The sequence below is a fragment of the Staurois parvus genome, unplaced genomic scaffold (genome assembly GCF_062004578.1).
Source record: "Staurois parvus isolate SC_StPar_1 unplaced genomic scaffold, SC_StPar_1.0 ptg000698l, whole genome shotgun sequence".
NCBI classification, from domain to species: Eukaryota; Metazoa; Chordata; class Amphibia; order Anura; family Ranidae; genus Staurois; species Staurois parvus.
In genome coordinates this window covers 5078469-5099114 of record NW_028318494.1, presented here as the reverse complement: position 1 = coordinate 5099114, position 20646 = coordinate 5078469, and the positions used below count along the sequence as shown (strand labels likewise).

Sequence of the window (20646 nt, the reverse complement as noted above, 5' to 3'; positions counted from 1 at the left end):
GGAAGATCATTTGCTGCTTAGCTGTTCCATATGTGCTGATTGGATCACTATTGGTTGCTGTTCCTCTACTGGGATATCCTGCAGATCATCGCTCCCAGAGCAAAATGCTATCATGCTGGTTTATAATATAATCAGCATATAGCTCTGGTGAGTGTATTCATTTCATCTGGTGTCGGATTTGCACATGGGTGTTTGTTTTCAAGATTGACATTAAGTTGATATTGAACTCACTGTTATGGTGGCTGGACTTATGTTTATATTTATGAATTCATTCATTTTTATTATTTATCCTTGCATGTTTTGTGAATAATTAGTGCACTTTTTATTTCTACACTATATATGTAAAGCGCTGCGTAAATTGACTACGCTATATAAGTACTTGTAATAAATAAATAATAAATAAAATGTCACCTTTTGGCCATAGTTTTTGATTTCGCACAATATCATGCATTATGATGAACTAACCAGAAGAGGGTAGCAGAGCCTAACCTGAACTAGCATGCGTTACGCAGCGTCTTCCTGCCGAGCGGGGTTTACAGTGTTTGAATGTATGGCAATTTAACTCGGTAAGGAATTTCCCATAATGCTTTAGAAAACCTGACAAACAGTTGTATGCTTTAGTTTATTGATTCTGCTACTGTGCTAAAACAGCAGTACATCAATAACCATCTTTAGTTAGAAAACCCTGGGCTGTAGAGGAGTACGAGCAGTTAGGAAAACAGCGCCGAGGCAAGAGCGGAAAAAATGTGAGCGTGGGGAATACTGGTTTCACGGGAGAGATGAGAGGCTGAGGAAATACAGCAAGAGAAATTATATGCTGTACAGGCCTCTCATGCATCAATGGCAGCAGAAAGAGGAAAAAAAAAAAAAGAAGCCGTCTCTTATGGGAATGGACTTCAAAGACATAAAACTGTGTTATAAAGAGAGGCCTAATGGCTTACAGGTCTTGCTGGTATTGCACCTTTCTGTCATTATACTTTGCTTAAATTTTGCAACAAGAATATTTACCTGTAACATTAAATACGGGTTTCCTAAATCGGCATTGTACAAACTCTACTCCTTAAAGGCATTATTTATTAACGCAAAGAGCAATGATGCCCAATAAACCCATGATCCTGCAGTAGACTGGGCATGCCAAACGCCGATGTGGAGCTGGGGCGGACTGACAACTCATGGGGCCCCCGGGCAATAAGGGATCATGGGGCCCCTGTGTCCAGGGGTGGACTGACCATTTGGAAACTCGGGCACTGCCCAAGGGCCCGGGGTCAGTAGGGGGCCCCATGAGATGCCCCTGGTACCTTTTTCATAGGCTTTTTTTGAGTTTGACAAGGACACAGGGGCCCCATGATCCCCTATTGCCCAGGGGCCCCATGAGTTGTCAGTCCGCCCCTGCCTGTGTCCTTGCCCACACTCAAAGCACACCCAAAAAAGCCTATAAAAGGTACCAGGGGCATTTCATGGGGCCCCCTACTGACCCCGGGCCCTGGGGCAGTGCCCGAGTGCTTGAATGTTCAGTCCGTACCTGATGTGGAGCCAATCTGTTTATTAGGGATCAGATGAAAAGGGCGCCACATTTTTCTTATTGTCCATAGCAACAAATTCCTACTCCACTTTTGTTTTTGAAACAAAAAGGATAACCTGTGATGGCATAACATAGTCTCTATCAGACTCTATAACAACAGAGTATCAAGCTGAGAATCACTGCTTGTCAGGGCTCTGTCCTCGGCAGAGGTGTTAGGAGACCTGGCACCCCTGCCAGTACCTTGCATGGCCGCAGAAGTTCACATCGGCTCAAATTTGGCGCCAAACGGCCTTTATAAGGAAGCCCTGCACTACTCTCAGGTGCTGATTGATCTCTGGCTCCCTAGTACCTTCGTTCGCTTGCTATCCTGATCCTTCCGGGTGATCTGTGTACATTGCAAAGTCTTTAAAAACTTTATAGCAGAGTTCTACATTGATCTGAAGAAAAAAAATTGCTTGTTCTACCATGTTTTTGCAAGAATAATTCCTAAATGGGAGGATCTGGTTCATTATGAATAACTGGTACATTCTCCGTGTTCTACTGAGAAAAGCTGCAGTATTGACATCCCCTTAGAAGTAATTAATCTTTAAGGATTTTCTTTTTAGAGGAACTTGACAGGCGGTGAGGATGAAATGATTCTATGGATATAGTCATTTTGCAGTGGTGTGAGTTTCTGATGGAACGTAACATGAGAAACCAAGCCTTAGTATCCATGTTTCAATTTTCTAATCAATTTTGCTTATGATCATTCCTCCTTTTTTGTAAAAGTTCCTCTTTATCTTTTTTCCCACAATTAATGGTGGTGGAGGGTAGTGAGCGGGGGGGGGGGGGGGGGGTTGAGGGGGGGGTGCATAGGGCTGGGGGAGTCTTTTTTTTTTTTTTTTTTTTTGTTCCAACCACCTTCCTGAAAAGACCACCATATGAGGCAAGATCATTGAGAAGGTTATCTGAAAGATAGGAGGCATATAGACGTCAATTCATGAGGGACAGATTTGACAAAATTGGTGCATAGTGTCCTTTTGTAATGTTTATAAAGAAGAATACCTGAGAAATCAAGACGTTAACATCCATTTTTCAATTGTATAATAATTTTTGGTTATGATCATTCCTCCTTTTTGACAGTCTCTTTTTTTCCAACCAAGGAAAAGGTTGGGGGTCATTCCTGTAACAAAGTTTGAGCACAATATTAAGGTTAGAATGTTAGGAAGTCCATCTGAAAGTTAAGAGGCATGCAAGCATCAATCCATGAGCTCCCGATTTTACAATATTTTGTTGTTTTGTAGCGCTGAGAGTTCCTCCTAGAACATAACCTGAAAAACCAACACCTTAACCTCCATTTTTCTATTTTCTATTCATTTTCGGCTATGATCATTCCTCCTTTCTGTAAAAGTCTTTTTTTTCTTTCTCATTTCTACAACAAAGAAGAAGGTTAGGGGTCGTTCCTATAACAAGGGGTCAGTACGATATGACTAATAGGCTAGATTGTTAGGAAGTCCACCTGAAAGGTAGGAGGCATGTAAGTGTCAATTCATGAGGTCCTGATTTTATGAAATGTGGACATGGTGTCATTTTGTAGCACTTTGAAGATAACCTGAGAAACCAGGGCCTTAACCTCCATTTTAAATTTTTATAATAATGTTTGGTTATGGTCATTCCTCATTTTGTAAAAGTCTCTTTTTTTTTCTTCCACCCAAGGCAAAAAAAAAAAGGCAAGTCCTATGATTTGTATCAATATACTGTGCAGCGTTATCAAAGAACATTAAACATAACAGACTATAAATTTAATATGTTCCAAGTGATAAAACATAAGTGTTAATGTTCTACGTATAAATATTCCATATGATGAAACCTAAAAGTGTTCAGATACCACATATAAGTGAAAAAAAGTTGAATGCTTACTAGAACACAACGGCTCTCATACTACTGAGCAGCCATAAATGCTTGAGGGATAAATCCCAGACATGCCCACGGTAGATGGTATAATCCAAATATTCACTCTGGTTCCCTCACATGTCACAAAGACATGTAAAAAAAATCAAAACTCATAGTGCAGTATATCCTTAAAAATAGTATTTATTAAGTTAAAATGGTGCACTCTCATTAAATTGAAGATTTTTACATGTATTTGTGCCATGTAAGTAGAACCAGAGCGAATAGTTGGTTTACACCATCTACTGTGGCCATGTTTGGGATTTATCCCCCAAGCATTTATGGCTACTCAATAGTAGGAGATCCATTGGGTTCAGGTAAGCATCCAACTTTATTCCTATCTCTATTGGATATTTGGGAGCTGATCAGAACAGGGGCGGACTGACAACTCATGGAGCCCCCGGGCAATAGGGGATCATGGGGCCCCTGGGCAATAGGGGATCATGGGGCCCCTGTGTCCTTGCCCACACTCAAAACACACCCAAAAAAAGCCTATAAAAAGGTACCAGGGGCATTTCATGGGACCCCCTACTGACCCTGGGCCCTTGGGCAGTGCCCGAGTTCTCAAATGGTCAGTCTGCCCCTGGATCGGAATCACTTCCTGCACTTCTTATGGACTTTTCTTTTTGAGGAACTGAATTTATTCTCTCTTGAGAAGAGGAGATTAAGGGAGGATATGATCTCCATGTACAATACATAAGGGGGGATATGATCACCATGTATAATACATAAGGGGGATATGATCTCCATGTATAATACATAAGGGGGGATATGATCTCCATGTACAATACATAAGGGGGGATATGATCTCCATGTACAATACATAAGGGGGGATATGATCTCCATGTATAATACATAAGGGGGATATGATCACCATGTATAATACATAAGGGGGGATATGATCTCCATGTATAATACATAAGGGGGGATATGATCTCCATGTATAATACATAAGGGGGAATATGATCTCCATGTATAATACATAAGGGGGATATGATCTCCATGTATAATACATAAGGGGGATATGATCTCCATGTATAATACATAAGGGGGATATGATCTCCATGTATAATACATAAGGGGGGATATGATCTCCATGTATAATACATAAGGGGGGATATGATCTCCATGTATAATACATAAGGGGGAATATGATCACCATGTATAATACATAAGGGGGGATATGATCTCCATGTATAATACATAAGGGGGAATATGATCTCCATGTATAATACATAAGGGGGGGATATGATCACCATGTATAATACATAAGGGGGGATATGATCTCCATGTATAATACATAAGGGGGGATATGATCTCCATGTATAATACATAAGGGGGGATATGATCACCATGTATAATACATAAGGGGGATATGATCTCCATGTATAAATACATCAGTGGTTCATATAGTGAACTCGGTGTAGAGTTATTCCCCCTGAGGTCATCACAGAGGACAAGGGGGCACTCTTTACATCTGGAGGAAAAGAAATGTAATCTCCAAACACAGAAAGGTTTCTTCACTGTGAGAGCTGTGAAAATGTGGAATAGACTCCCTCAAGAGTTGGTTCTGGCCAGCTCAGTGGATTGCTTTAAAAAAGTCCTGGATTCTTTCCTAGATACACAGAATATAACTGGATACTAACATTTATAGGTAAAGTTGATCCAGGGAATATCCGATTGCCTCTCAAGAGATCAGGAAGGAATGTTTTTCCCTGCAGGAGCAAATTGGATCATGCTTTGCTGGGTTGTTTCGCCTTCCTCTGGATCAACTGTGGGTGTAGGATTATAACTTTTTTTTTTTTTTTTTTTTTTTAATGGTTAAACTGGATGGACTTTTGTCTTTTTTCAGCCAGACTACCTATGTAACTGTGTAACACAAGAGCACTTTTACTCATTGGACTTGTTGGTTTTGTTTTTTCGCTTATATGTGGTATCTGAACACTTTTATGTTTTATCACATGGAATATTTATATGTAGTATGTTAACACTTTTTTATGTTTTATCATATGGAACATTTAGTCTGTTATGTTTAATATGCTTTGATAGCGCTGCACAATATATATTGTTGTTTATGGCAAGTTTTGTATCTGGAACATTGTGCTGGCTGCTTTTTTTTCAATATATGTATGTTGATCAAGGCATGGAATTTTTCATTTATATAAAGTCTAATTTTATTGTATTTTCAGGGGAATTTAAAATTATGCAAAAGAATAGAAAGCAGAAAAGCATATAAATAGTGCAGTAACTCTTGGCAATCAATCAGGCTTAGCTGTAATGACATCAGTAGAAAATTTTGGTTGGCTCTTGCATATGACCACACTTCGTCTGCCCAGATATATATGTTTGACTGTATCTGACACTATAGTAATCTCTACGGTCTGCTAGTAGTGAAGGGGTTATATTGGAACTGTTGTAGGATTATGTCTGCAGAAGAGGTCAGATATTGGTGTCTTTTGAGAAAAATGAACGTAAGCAGCAGATGAAGAAGAAGAGGGGGAGCTGCACTCAATAACATGGAGAGCATCACTTCAAACATGTCTGCGGTAAATGCTGAAATGTTCAAAGTACGACAGAGAAAGATAAAGCCTTTGATGGGAAGTGGATGTTTCCCAGGGACATTACAAGCAGTAATCCAGATGTTCTGCTGTAATGCAATGAGTGTCCATGGATAGATGCCGAGCTCAGCCAAGTACAGCCTGCTGTAGACCTGAGCCCTCCACTCCCATGCTGTTCCGCCATATGGAAGTAATCTCCAGTCCCCTTTTAATAGCCAGCATTGGATTCCATTTTCACAAGGCTCGCACAGCTAAGTGGAGCTGTTTTATGGACAACTTAGATAGAAGCGCTTCCAAGATAAACAGTCGGCCTGAAATTAGGACATACCAAGCTGCAGAATTATTTTAGGACATATTTCATAGTCAAGCTGCCATTTCAGTGCAGCAGCTGCCAGACTGTAGGATGCGTCTTTGATCCGTGCTGGACAACGCTCCCAATCACATTAGACAATTTACACAAAATGGAGAGCGCGCACAAAAAATGGCATGCTTGCTGATTTTCAGATATTTTCTTGGAATTGATCCCTAATTTATTTGGTCCTTGTTATATTTTCTTCTTTTGAACATTTGTGGCAAGTAAGGGTGACTTGGTTTAAAAAAAACCCCAAAAAACATTTAGTTGTATTGATGATGTAGTTTGACGCTTCAATGATTTGGTTTACTCATATTACTTTTTAATGTATGTAGGAAAATAATTTTCCTTTTTTTTTTTTTTTAATTCTTTATTTTCATTTTTTCATTTTCAAAGATACATACAATGTGAACTGGTCTTTCTTTTAACCACTTGACATCAATATTTTGGGAGTGCAACTCCAGGTAAACAGCTTCAATAAATACATAAATAAACTGTAGGAGTGCGGTTTTACATGTAGACAGGGGCGGACTGACAACTCATAGGGCCTCTGGGCAGTAGGGGACCATGGGGCCCCTGTGTCCTCGCCCACACTCAAACCACACCCAAAAAAGCCTATGAAAGGTACCAGGGACATCTCATGGGGCCCCCTACTGACCACAGGTCCTTGGGCAGTGCCTGAGTCCCCGAATGGTCAGTCCGCCCCTGCCTGTAGACAAATATGTAGTTCTGTTCAGCCATCCTTATGATGCCACACTTCACAGCCAGACAGGTGATACCTTTACTTTTTCAGAAATGCAGCATTTTTTGTCACTTGCTTCTTTGCACTGGTGGCAACCCAGCCTGGTACATGCCTCTCCATCTTCAGAACTCGTATAGAGAACGAACTGCGAAGAGCGTACCTTAGTGAAAAGTGGGCGTGGTTAAATTACACTGAATGTTGGGTGTGACTTGATAGAGTCTGAGCCTATGACCACACTTCGTCTGCCCAGATAAATATGTTTGACTGTATCTGACACTATAGTAATCTCTACGGTCTGCTAGTAGTGAAGGGGACACCACACATGTATGCTGTGGTCCTTTTACTCACAATATATCCTTAAATACATTTGAATACATTGGCATAAATGAGTCTTACAGACACAGATAAACCTCAGAACAAGGGATCCTTTTTTTTCACAGTGAAACTTTCATTACACATGACTTTTTCTGCACAGAATAAATATATATACTAACACTTTTTCTTACCTGCCTTATAGAAAAACTTAATTAAAGAGGAATGTCGGTGGTTTTTTTTTTTTCTCATTCATAGTCAACAACTACAAATACTGTAGCTTAACTTTTAAAAAGGTACTAACCAATGCCTGGAGTCCAGCGCTGTTTTCCCACAGTTGGTTCTTCTTACTGCTGTGGGTTCCTGGAGCATTGGATATGGGAGCCAACTGTGACTTTCCGAAGAGTTGCAGCTGACTCCGCACAGGGCATGCGCAGTGCTGTGTGACTGGTTGTGCAGCCTCATAGGACATGTGATGCATCCCTGGAGGCTGCAGGTGGCCACAAATGGGGCTGGGAAATTGGCATTATCCTTGCTTAGGGAAGGACTAGAGAAATGGAAGCGGTTACCAATAAAAAAAAAAATTGATACTCGCTCCCTCGTGACCCCACCTCAAAACCCCTACAACTCCGTTACAGGCTTGGGGTGGGGGCGGAACAATGGTGCTTCACTTTTTAGTTCTTCTTTTCGAATAGTTAGAGATTACATATCAAACAAGTTTATAGAGTGGCGCAAGCAGGACTGTATCACATAAATCACAGTATGCATAGTGCAGCAGAAATATGTAAAGTAAAACACGCACACTCCGCTCCTCACAAGACCTCCTTCTCTCTAGTTCCCTGGTCTCCTCCTCCCATGCCCGCCTCCAGGACTTCTCCAGGGTGTCACCCATCCTCTGGAACTCCCTGCCCCAACCCATCAGATTATCACCTACTCTCCTCTCCTTTAGGCGCACCCTGAAAACCCATCTCTTCAGTTACCCCCTGCTAACTTGACCGACCTCCACCACTCTTCCTACTACTCCATCCCCCACAGCTATCTCCTCCTGTGCCACCATCCCCTCCCTCCTAGATTGTAAGCTCGAAAGAGCAGGGCCCTCGATCCCCTCATGTTTTGCATTGTATTGGTATTGTTCTGTCACATGTTCTGTCCCCCTTTGTAATGTACAGCGCTGAGCGAACTATTGGCGCTTTATAAATACTGTATAATAATAATAATATCTTCTACAATGCAGAGGTCAGGATAAGAGCACACAGCACAAGAAATAGGGTGCAAAGATCAGTAACATAGTCCACCCGTTGGTCAGTGGGATCCAAAAGTGTCCTGGCATTGGCAATCAGTGGGAATGGGGAGACCTAAAGGTCTTGATGGCCAGTGGAAGCAAAAAATTGGCTGTGGTCAGTGGGTGACAGAATTCCCCATCATTGGTGTCAGTGGGAGGGAGACCCCCCATATTCTCCAGTAGAAGGTGACCTCACTGATGGTCATTGGAAGGAATATTCCCACCACCCCATGAATTGATGGTCAGTGGGTCAACCTCACTCCCCCTTCCCACACATGGGTGGTCAGTGAGGGTCCATGCTCATCAGGGTGATGTGATAACATATGTGCTTTGGTACGTGGCGGAGCCATCTATTGTGAAAGGTACCCGACACCCCATTGCCAACGTAATTTTGTGCTTTCCCATGCTGTGGTGCTCTAACAGTCTCAATGTTACACATGGTAACATGTGACAAAAAGTGTAATAACTGCTCTGTACTGGATCACCCTGCTTTGAATGGACTCTAAAGATCTTCACCATCCACATAAGCACCATGACAGCCAGGCATCTTCCATTATCATAAAGAGAGCTCAGCAAGCAGCATATTTACTTCAGGGCAGGCTCCTTCAATCCATTTTCATTGTACATCCACAGCAACAGACAGGTATACGAGAACATGGCCTCTCGCTTTCTGTACTGAGCAATATGCATTCAGCATATACACACATTAATGGGCATGCCAACCAATGACCCCTTACATTATTCATGCCCACTGTGTGATTGCTAACTGTGATTGGAAGCCAAGCTTCTGATTTAATATAGCCTTGATATAAATGACACACCACAGACATGTTTATTTTATTTATTTATTACAGGTACTTATATAGAGCCGTCAATGTACGTAGTGCTTTACATATATATTAATATAAATAATAAAGTGCAGCGCTAAAAATGGACCAAATACAGCAATATATAAGTCAATCAGATGAAACAAGTAATATCCACGGTGCTCTCTATAAAGATAAAAGATTCCAGAGCCTTAATGCCTCAAAAAGTAGCAATGCGCACTCACCAGAAACACATGGATTATGCGCATGTAGGAATGATCATCCTAGATATTGAATCTGCCATAAACCAGGTGGTGGGCATCCATTTAAAGGTTGGTCATCAGGTTTGATGAAAGCTCCAGCTCAGGTCCAGAGATCCCCTTAAGGTCAGTCAGGTAATCCACTTTAATGGCAATACTCCCTCCTCTGGATGGTAAAGGCACCTTATATTTTGTACGTTCACATCAGTCCCTAACCCTCAGGGGGTGTACAATCTAAGGTCCCTAACTTACATACACATACTAGGGCCAATTTAGACAGGAACCAATTAACTTACCACGTCTTTGGAGTGTGGGAGGAAACTGGAGTACCTGGAGAAAACCCATGCAGGCAAAGGGATAACATGCAAACTCCAGGCAGATGGTGGCATTCGAACCAACAACACTAGTACTGCCAGGTGGAAGTGCTAACCATTTAGCCACTGTTCTGCCCATGTTGGCTCTCTATAGATGAAACACTTCCACACCACAGACCACAGTACGGAGCTGAGCACTGTCAGCACTGGGACAAGGGTCTCATCGTCTATGCAGAGTGAAGTGAGGGGGTCACAGATTTCATCTGATACCCCTCACACCATCTTAACCTCAATTATATGTCATTTAGAAATGGGTACATATAGATGGCACTGTATTCCAAGCTAATATCAAGCTGACCTTTTGTCAGGAATCTCGGAATGACCAGAAAGGTGTGGACTGACACAGGGAAACGCAGGTTTCAGGTATAGTATAATAATACAGTTTATTATTAGCCACCCAGATATATATATATAAACGCACAGTGAACAAACCAACCTTCCACTAATCTTAGTAGGTGCAGGAACACAGGCGTAGTCAGGGCTGGAGAGGTGGAACGGTCAGGCCGGCCCTAGGGTTCTGTAATGACCGTTTGGTGGTACCTCTAGTGATCCCCAGGACAGGATTCCCCAGGGCACGGAGTCTAAGTCCCAGTCTGCTTATTCACCAGGGCCCCTGATGGTGGGGATGGACTTGGAGCAGACAGGAACCAGGTCACGGCCCCTGAGTACACCTGCTAGTGGTAGAGGGATCCGCCAGAGGTATGTGCAGGTACGGCTGGATCCGTGCAGGATGGATGGATGGCAGAGTAGTTAGCGTGTTCAGACGGGCCAAGTCAGCAACGTGCGGGCAGCAAGGTACCAAAGGAGCAGGCAGAGAATGGTCAAGGTCACAAGCCGGGTTCAGTAACTCACGGGCAGAGCGGTACAGGGGATCAGGCAGAAGGATGGTCAGGCAAGCCAGGGGTTCAACAGGAGACGGTCAGCAGAGGTCAGGATCAAGCCGGGTCAGCAACAAAGCAGGAACACAAGATACCAGGTACAGAGGCTCATGGGAAAACATACACCAAGGCCAGATCACAGGCCTGGTCATGCCTTAAATACACCTTTCTGCAATCAGCCCCAGGTTTGGCTGATTGCACGTGTGAGCTTCTGGCTGCTGAGAGCACCCGCTGGTCAGCTCTGGTACTGCAGCCCACACGGCAGATGAGTCCCACCACCAGTGCTGAGTCCATTCCTGACACCTTTGTTTTGCAAAAAAGGGTGATGTGGATTTCTACAGAAAAGGTAGCGTTGAGCGCTGGTCAATAAGAGGTGAAACAAAGTAGGCAGACAACCAGCCGGTGAATAGGAAAGGAATATATACCTACACAGATAACAGAGAGTGCCTGGATCGGAGGGACCCTGAGATTATGTCCTAATCCTGTCATAGATCGGCAGGATCTTCCTCCCAATTCCATTTGTTTGAAATGAGCAGTGATTGTTAGTTGTGGTCATATGCATTGCTCTACGCACACTACACATCCCATAGTCCATCTCGGGAGTGAGCAAAAGAGGCTGGCTATGATATGACATAAAGTGGCACCATGGAGAATGGACATAGCCAACCCTCTAACAGGAAGTCAGATCACAGCACGGAAAAAAAAATAATTTGGAGATTTAGAGGAATTCCTATGCTGTTAGATGAAAGGGGGGTTTATAATATTGTTCCAATTTTTTCAATTCAGTTGCTTCCTGGTTTCCTAGGGCAAAATGATGCCATACATACCAGGAGTCTTCATGGAAAGAGGAGAGGGGCTTTCTCAGATAAACACACCTACCTGTCTGCCTGAGTTAAGGGCAGATGGATTACAGGAAGTAAATGCTGCATGAATCATCTGGCCACAGCTAGAAATGCTAGGGGGTGCTTCTCAAAATGATTTCTCAACAAAATAAAGCATGGAAACTTGTGTGGATGGGTGAGTTTGCTTTGAATAATTTAATTGAAAGTTTCCCAGCAGCTGTATTTATTTCTGAGGAGTACATCTATGTACTTGGTATACATCCAGTTAATTGTAATCACTGTTTTTCACCAGGCAACCTCTATGCAGTCCTTGCAGTTGTCGGAGTCCCTGAGAAAGAACCAGCTCTGGAATGGAACAGTCAGCATTACATTGCTGGAAGGGATTAATTTGCCGGATGGAAGTGCCTGTGATTCTTTTGTAAGGTTCAGGCTTGGAGATCAGAAGTACAGAAGCAAGGTACATGTCATAGCTCATATTCTATACTGAACGATGTGTAAATGAAGTTGTAAGAATTATTATGTACAATTATATGCACACTGCTCTGTTAAAATAGGTTTTAATACTCAATAGCTCATTACTAATTGCTGAACGCACCTTGGACATTTCTTGAATTATTCAAGTCCACTACATCCACCTGTGTGAAATAACATAGAGTATGTAATGAAAACGGATGCGCCCTCCACAGACCAGCTTTACTTGTTTAAGAAACGTAGTTTTACTTGTAAGAATGCAGTACATGGGATGTTCACCGGTCATCTGAAGTGTAAAGAGACTATCTTCTAAATTGTATGCCCACTATGAAGGCTGGTAAATAACCAAAGAATCTTGAAGAGGAAGAGAGAGAAGGGAGAGATCTATCTAATGACTAAACCAACTAGCCCCAACACACAGGGAATCTGGATTGTATCATTTACAGAAAGTAAATGACAAGTTGTAGTTGCACTTAATTACTGCTAGATCAATATAATCAAAACATAAATACATGTGAAATGAAATCCAATACAACTGTGATGGATACACAAAGTGTTCCAGAATACCATTTTCAATGACTTTTGCCAGACAGATCTGTTTTAGCTAGTATAAAGGACCGAATGTATAGCAGTTGTATGCAGCTGTATTGTAGATGGGCTCACTAGCATTCCTTTGTCAAACTTGACACTTGGCCCTCAGAAATGGATACTATCACTCTAGGTGTAATCCCATGATGGTGCAGCCCTCTTCATACCGGGGAAATACAACACTGCGCAAATACATGAAAACAAAAGAGGGCGCAAATGCCTAGCGCATTACTTAGTTACCCTAATCAGCTCACAAACCAAGTAGGTAATTGGCATGTCTGTATAGAATTTCTGTTTAAGGGGGACACCAGTGTCCTGGGGGACACCAGACTTTGCTCGGAGGAAGGGGACAGGGTCCCCAAAATGGGTCAGCATTTCACACCATCTTGTCTTCAGTTGGAGATGGAGAGCAGTCCATGTTGTGCGTTTATGCAACCACATGCCAATTACCTACTTGGTTTGTGAGTAAAACATTTGTCTTTTATTTTCAATAATTTTTTTAAGGTAATGCGCTGGGCGTTTGCGCCCTCTTTGTTTTCATGTTTTCACTAGCATTCCTCTTGTAAGATGTTGAAGAAATGCCCCACCACACACTTTATTTTTTTATGTGAAGTCTATTCAACTGCTGTAGTCCGATGTATGTTGAATAAAGCTACTGCCTTAAGGTGGATGTTGCACAGTGGTCGTTAATCTGGTTCATCCATGGGAACAGGAGTGGACTGACAACTCATGGGGGCCCCCGGGCAATAGGGGATCATGGGGCCCCTGTGTCCTTGCCCAAACTCAAAAAAGCCTATGAAAAAGGTACCAGGGGCATCTCATGGAGCCCCCTACTGACCCCAGGCCCTCGGGCAGTGCCTGAGTTTCCAAATGGTCAGTCCGCCCCTGCATGGGAACCTGCAGAACTTGCCTGACCTATTGGGAGATTGCAGGCTAGATGTAATTCTATATACTGTTCAATATATGTAATTTTAAAAACCGTTAATATATTATAAAATCTGACCTTACCATTGTATTGCCATTCAAACGGCTATATCCAACAGCCCAGCTCAAGGGCAGGACCACAAGGTGGTCTAGAGTACCTACACCAGTAACCAGGTGCTTTTCTTCACTCATTATAGTGCACATCCCTCCATCGTGCATTTCACTGACCAGTGATCATGCATCAACTCACAATAATGGTGTCCTCATTTGATTCTGGGGGAGTAGCAGAGCTTTTGTCAATACCAAAGCTATAGGCAGCATCAGCAGAAGAGCATTCGGTTACTGATGAAGGTAGCAATTAGTTAATGATGGCATTCTCAGGCATCATTAGGTACCTGCTTTATGTCTGTGAAGGGTCTCATTTATCCAGGTCATGGAATAGCTAGTAGAAGCTAGTTACATTCAGCTGAGCTTGTTCTGTAATGTTGAAGACATTTCGTAACTTGATAAGTGACTTGGGTAAGCTATGAAACTGCTTCAACTTTACAGAATAAGTCCAGTTGACTGTGACTAACGTCTACTAGATATACCTGCTTTTATATTGTGCTGTTAAATAAGACAGCTAGAAAAGTAAGTTCTGTTTTTAACAATGTCATGCATATCAGAAATCAAACTGAGATCTGTAGCCTTGGCATTATAGGCAACTTCATTTCATTGAACAATGCTTTCATGTGATGGACACTGGAACTGTAAATTATAGGTCGTCAAAAAAGAGTGTAGACCTCGCCAATGCAGTGCTGATCATTTAAAGTACAATGGAATTGCTGGCGATTATTAGGTGATATTAGCTGAAGAGCTACAGTTCCTAAAAAAGTGGTGTCGGACTGTGCAGACATTCCTATCTATTGCCTATTCGCATCTTTACCTGCCTGCATCAGGTCAGACAATTTTGCGTTTCGAACAATAGAAGAATGATCTCAAAGTATCTTTTACACTAGAACAGTGCCAAAAACCCCTCCACAATAAAATATTCCATCTGCACTAGATTTCAAGAATTTAACTCTGTTGGTCATTTACAAATATTACTGGAGATCTCAAACATTATTCCAAAATTCATTATACCTACCAAATCATACAAAAAATCCATCCTTTTTCACCTAATTGCAGCCAAATCCTGCATGCCCCTCAAGTGGAGAGATTCCCCCCAATACCCATATGGTTATATATATGAAGACATATGTAGGATCTTATTCTGTCATCCCAAAATTACCATGACACTTACCGTACAACGTGGTTCTGTTGGATTGACTATACGTTCACGAATAGAGGCAAAGCCCTGCTTCATGGAGATCCCTTGTCCCCCGACAATGCAACCTGTTTCTTACATGGGGGTACCTTAATCCCTCTACCCCTTTTTTCTTCTGTCTGTCCCTCTCCTCCTCTCCTGTTCCTCTCCAATATGTTTTTCCTAGTTCCTGCTACCCCGTTTCCCTCATCTTGCCTTCCCAACTGCTATCCCTTCAACCCCCCCCCCCCCCCCCCCCCACACACACACACATCCTATACCTCTTTTTAAAAGCCCCCTTTCATTGAAAAAAAATGACAGAACATTGTTTATTTCTTTAAGTTTGGTAGACATAGGAAAGTTGACAATATATAAATCCTATAGGATGCTTGGCAAGAGACCAAATATATGTTTCCTTGCCTTACTGTGTACAACTCTCAATATACAGTACTGTGCAAATGTTTTAGGCAGGTGTGAAAAAAAATGCTGTAAATGAAAAATGCTTTCAGAAATAGAAATGTTAATAGTTTATTTTTAGCAAATAACAAAATGGAAAGTAAATGAACAGAAGAGAAATCTAAATCAATTCAATATTTGGTGTGACAACCCTTTGACTTCAAAACTGCATCAATTCTTATAGGTACACTTACAGGTACTTTGTTCCAAACATCTTGAAGAACTAAGCACAGATCTTCTGTGGATGTAGGCTGCCTTAAGTTTTTCTGTCTCTTTATGTAATCCTGGACAGACACGATGAGATCAGGGAACTGTGGGGGCCAAACCATCACTTAAAGGACTCCTTGTTCTGCTGTACGCTGAAGATAGTTCTTAATGACATTGGCTGTATGTGTGGGGTTATGGTCCTACTGCAGAATAAATTTGGAGCCAATCACATGCCTCCCTGATGCTATGGCATCTGAACGAAGGATAGGTGTCTGCCTGTATGTCTCAGCATTGAGGACACCATTTATCCTGACCAAATGTCCAACTCCATTTGTGGAAATGCAGCCCAAAAATTCCAGGAACCTCCACCGTGCTTCACTGTTGCTTGTAGATGCTCATTATACCGCTTTCCAGCCCTTTGTGAACAAACTCCTACTACAGCCAAATATTTCCCAGTACCTATGTTTTTATGCATAGTTGAGTAGCTTATCCTTGTTTCCACATCAGAGGTATGGCTTTTTGGTCACAATTCTTCCATATGAGGACCACTTCTCACCAGACTTGATGGGTGTCCCTGGGTCCCACTGGTCTCTGCCATTTCTGTATTGATGGTACTACTGGACATCTTCCAGTGTCAAAGGGAAGTAAGCATGATGTGTCCATTGCTGCATTAGGTTTCCTTGGCTAACCACTGCATCTATAGTCCTGTACATTGCCCGTTTCTTTTGTGCTTCTTCAAAAGAGCTTGAACAAGACATCTTGAAACCCCAGTCTGCTTTGAAATCATTGCCTGTGAGAGACCTTGCTAATGCAATATAACTACCTTGTGTGCTCAGTCTTTCCATGTTGTATAAATGCAAATGAAAAAAACAAAAAGATGGCGCACTGGCCTAGTGCATTATTGTTTAAAAATCTTTATTGAGAGAATAAAAAAGTAAATATCATACTCACAATGGACATATAAACACTGGCATATCACAATGAACAAGGTGTTCAATCCAAATAGCATCTGAGTCCACAACGATGGAAGCCTGGATGACCAACTGGCTGACGCGTTTGTGATATGCCTGTGTTTATATGTCCATTGTGAGTGTGATACTTACTTTTTTATTCTCTCAATAAAGATTTTTAAATGATAATGCACTAGACCGGTGCGCCCTCTTTTTGTTTTTTTTTCTTCATTTGCATTTAGTGACTTTGGACCACCCCGGTCTGTTGAGGGCAGCAAGCAGTGTATATTCCAGAACATTCACATTGTCTTTGCTGAGTCCATCCCCAGTGTAGGAGAAAAGTGTTCGCTGTGTTTCCGTGTTGTATGACCTGTGACAAAAAACTGTCTTCCACAATCTTACCTTATGCAGGCCATAGATGGGTCGAAAATCAGCCGATTTTTCGGCCGATAATAAAATCGGCCGATTTTCGGATCGTTAGTGGGCTAATTGTTCGGCCGTTTTTCAGTATTTTGGCCGATTTTTTTTATCGGTAAAGTTGGGAAAAAATTGGCCGATTTTGCCGATCGGCCGATTTTCGCGGCAATGATGGGCAAATCGGCCGATTTTTAACTGATAAAAAAATCTGCGCATGAGCAGTGACCTGCAAGAGGAAGACAAAAAGAAGAAGAAGAAGAGGATGAAGAAGAAGAAGAGGATGAAGAAGAAGAAGAGGATGAAGAAGAAGAAGAGGATGAAGAAGAAGAAGAGGATGAAGAAGAAGAAGAGGACGAAGAAGAGGAAGAGGACGAAGAAGAAGAAGAGGACGAAGAAGAAGAAGACGAGGACGAAGAAGAAGAAGAGGACGAAGAAGAGGAGGAGGACGAAGAAGAGGAGGAGGACGAAGAAGAGGAGGAGGACGAAGAAGAGGAGGAGGACGAAGAAGAGGAGGAGGAGGAAGAAGAGGAGGAGGAGGAAGAAGAAGAGGAAGTGGAAGAAGAAGAGGAAGAGGAAGAAGAGGATGAAGATGAATAAGAGGAAGAAGAGGATGAAAAAGAAGAGGAATTCCAGTCCGGCAAAAAGTGTCCCTGCAGAGAGCTCCACTATTTCTTTGACAGTTCCTTGACATTTATAGCGGTTGCAACAATGTATCTATTTGTTTCCGAATAAAAACATCTGTATCCTAAATGGATACAAATAGATACATTGTTGCAACCGCTATAAATGTCAAGGAACTGTCAAAGAAATAGCGGAGCTCTCTGCAGGGACACTTTTTGCCGGCTGTAGACGGGATAAAAATCGGCCGTTTTTTTTTTTTTTACCGTTGCTGGTAACGTCGGCCGCTTGAATGACCGATTTTTCATTTTTTTAAAAGAAAAATCGGCCGATTTTCGACCCATCTATGGCCTGCATTAGTATCAGAGTTTGCCTGTTCCTCGCCTAGTTTTAGGCCACCTACACAGCTGTTTTTTTTTCAGTTAAAGACTGATTCAACCTACATATGAAATTGAAGATCATTAGCACCTGCTTGATATAATTGTTTAATCATACACCTGGATCTAATCCTACAAAATCCCTGACTTTGTGCAAGTGTACAAAGTGTGGAAGTATTAGAATTGATTTTGGATTTGAAGCCAATGGGTGGTAACACCAAATTTGATTTGATTTAGATTTTTCTTCTGTTTGCTCACTTTGCCTTTTGTAATTGATAAAAAATAAACAATTAAAATACACTGTATATTTTTGAAAGCATTCTTACTTTACAGCACACCTGTACAACGTTTGCATAGTACTGTATATATACAGAATTGTATCCCGTCTTGATACAGTTCTTATTATACAGGATTTATATAGTGCCAACCATTTGCGCAGCACTTTACATAATGAAGGTAGACACTACAGTTACAATACAATTTGGTACAAGAGGAAACAGGGTCCTGCTTGTTATAGCCTACAATCTAGGAGGAAGGGTTGAGTGATGCAAAAGGTACACTGTGCTTTGTCTCTTCTTCAGTATATTTTCTCAAAATCGTATGAGATAATTTACAAAAAAAGAGGTGTCATCATCTGGTTTTGAAGTTTACCAGGGTTATGTAAAGCATAAATATACAGTAATTACTAATATTGGAGTAGGTAAACCTTTCACATACATGAAGGTCAACTGTATATTGAGCAGTTTGGCTTGAATCTAGCTATAAAAGTATAATGCAGTCAGTAATATCTCATACTATAATGGATCTGTTAAGTCATTGTGATTAACCACCATTCATAAATGTTACCACTGCATGTTTTCTAGACACTGTGTAAGAGTGGAAATCCCCAATGGAGGGAACGTTTTGATTTTCACTACTTCTCCGACAGGATGGGGATATTGGAGATTGAAGTATGGGGACAAGATAGCCGCAAACATGAGGAGCTGCTGGGTTTGTAAGTGTGCTTTGTATTCATTCCATGTTTTGATTTTCCATGTATATTTTCTGTGCAATGTAGCTGTTAAACAAGTGGAAAAATTACATTACATTATGCAAAAGGAAGCCCAAATGACACGGCGGGGTCATTCATGCAAACTGCTGTAAAATTGGAGCTGCTGTCCACATCCTCTAGTTGGTTCCTTGATGAAATTTAAATGATGAAGCTTGATAGGTTGCTCTCCGCAACTGGCACCTATTTTCCTAAAGTGGAATCTAACTCAGATCTCAGACCATGCACAGTCCTAACCCTCCCCTTGTCCCTTTTACATATTTGATCATTTTTTTGGGGAGGGTAGCAAGTTCCTTTTTCAGCAGGTACTTGCGGTGACTTCCTTTTTCCTCACTTGTCTCCCTGCATGTTGCGTCTCACACATGTGCAGTATGGAACCAGCTATGGGTCATCGGAAAGTCATAGCCACCTCCATAATTCAACGTAGTGGAGTGGGATCATAATGAGCTGGGAAGACTTCAGGTGCTTTGAAGATATTGCTGGGGACCTTTACTATTGGGGAGACTAGTATAGTTTTGACCGTGACCAGGATACGGATCCAGACAGACGCTATACTAGTAATGGCGGTGATCAGCAACTTCTAGTTTGATTGTGATAGTGTGGCAGACAAGCAGGGCCTGGCACTAAATGACACTGGCTGGGAGGGATACTAACTGACTCTGACATCATTAGTGACACTAATACAGTGATCAGTGATAATACTGTACTAATGACTGGGTGACGGGGGATCAGGAGGGCAATCAAGGGGTTAACTGTGTGCCTAACATGTGTATGTGTACTGATTTTACACACAGATCTGTCTGTTTCTTCTCAAACGTGCCTACTATGTCTGCCATTTCCATCCTCCTCCATTTATAGGAACCTTACAATAGCTTCCCGCAATGAAAGTGCTCTATGAATGGTGGACGAGGACCTTCCATTTATCTGGCCATCCTCCATTAATAGGGCTTTTTTAATTGTGGGAAGCTATAGTTCAGCTTCTGTAAATGGAGGAGAGGGCTGTAAAGGCTGGGTATTGCAGGCACCTTTAAAAGCTAAGTTCAGCTCTTCAAGTAGAAGTTTGCATTTCATAATAAATAGAAGCATTTTCTAATTTTATTTATTTACTTTTTTTTACCATCCAAACTTACCTAGTCCATGGCAGCCCTAAATCTGCACCCTGTCTTTTCAAAATTTTAAAAGATACAAAAAGATACATTCTAAGCCCATCGCCTTCTTTAGCATCATGTGGCCATCCAGCAAACTTCATAGCCCATCAGTTATTATTTATTATTCGAGGTAATTAGCGCTGTCCATTTATGCAGCGCAGCAGCGTTTGTATGTGTATATATGTGTGTGTATATATATATATATATATATATATATATATATATATATGTGTGTGTGTGTGTGTATGTATATATATGTGTGTGTATATATATATATATGTATATATATATATACGGTAT

At 41.6% G+C, this 20646-nt stretch overlaps 1 protein-coding gene across 1 annotated transcript in view; it reads left to right on the top strand.

Annotated features, from left to right (window-relative positions):
- The window catches only part of MCTP2 (multiple C2 and transmembrane domain containing 2), a 381280-nt gene that overhangs the window by 217308 nt on the left and 143326 nt on the right, over positions 1–20646 (top strand). The window contains exons 9-10 of the mRNA XM_089653100.1: positions 12150–12314; positions 19014–19144. Coding sequence (XP_089509226.1) covers positions 12150–12314; positions 19014–19144 — 296 coding nt within the window. The remainder of the gene's footprint in view (positions 1–12149; positions 12315–19013; positions 19145–20646) is intronic.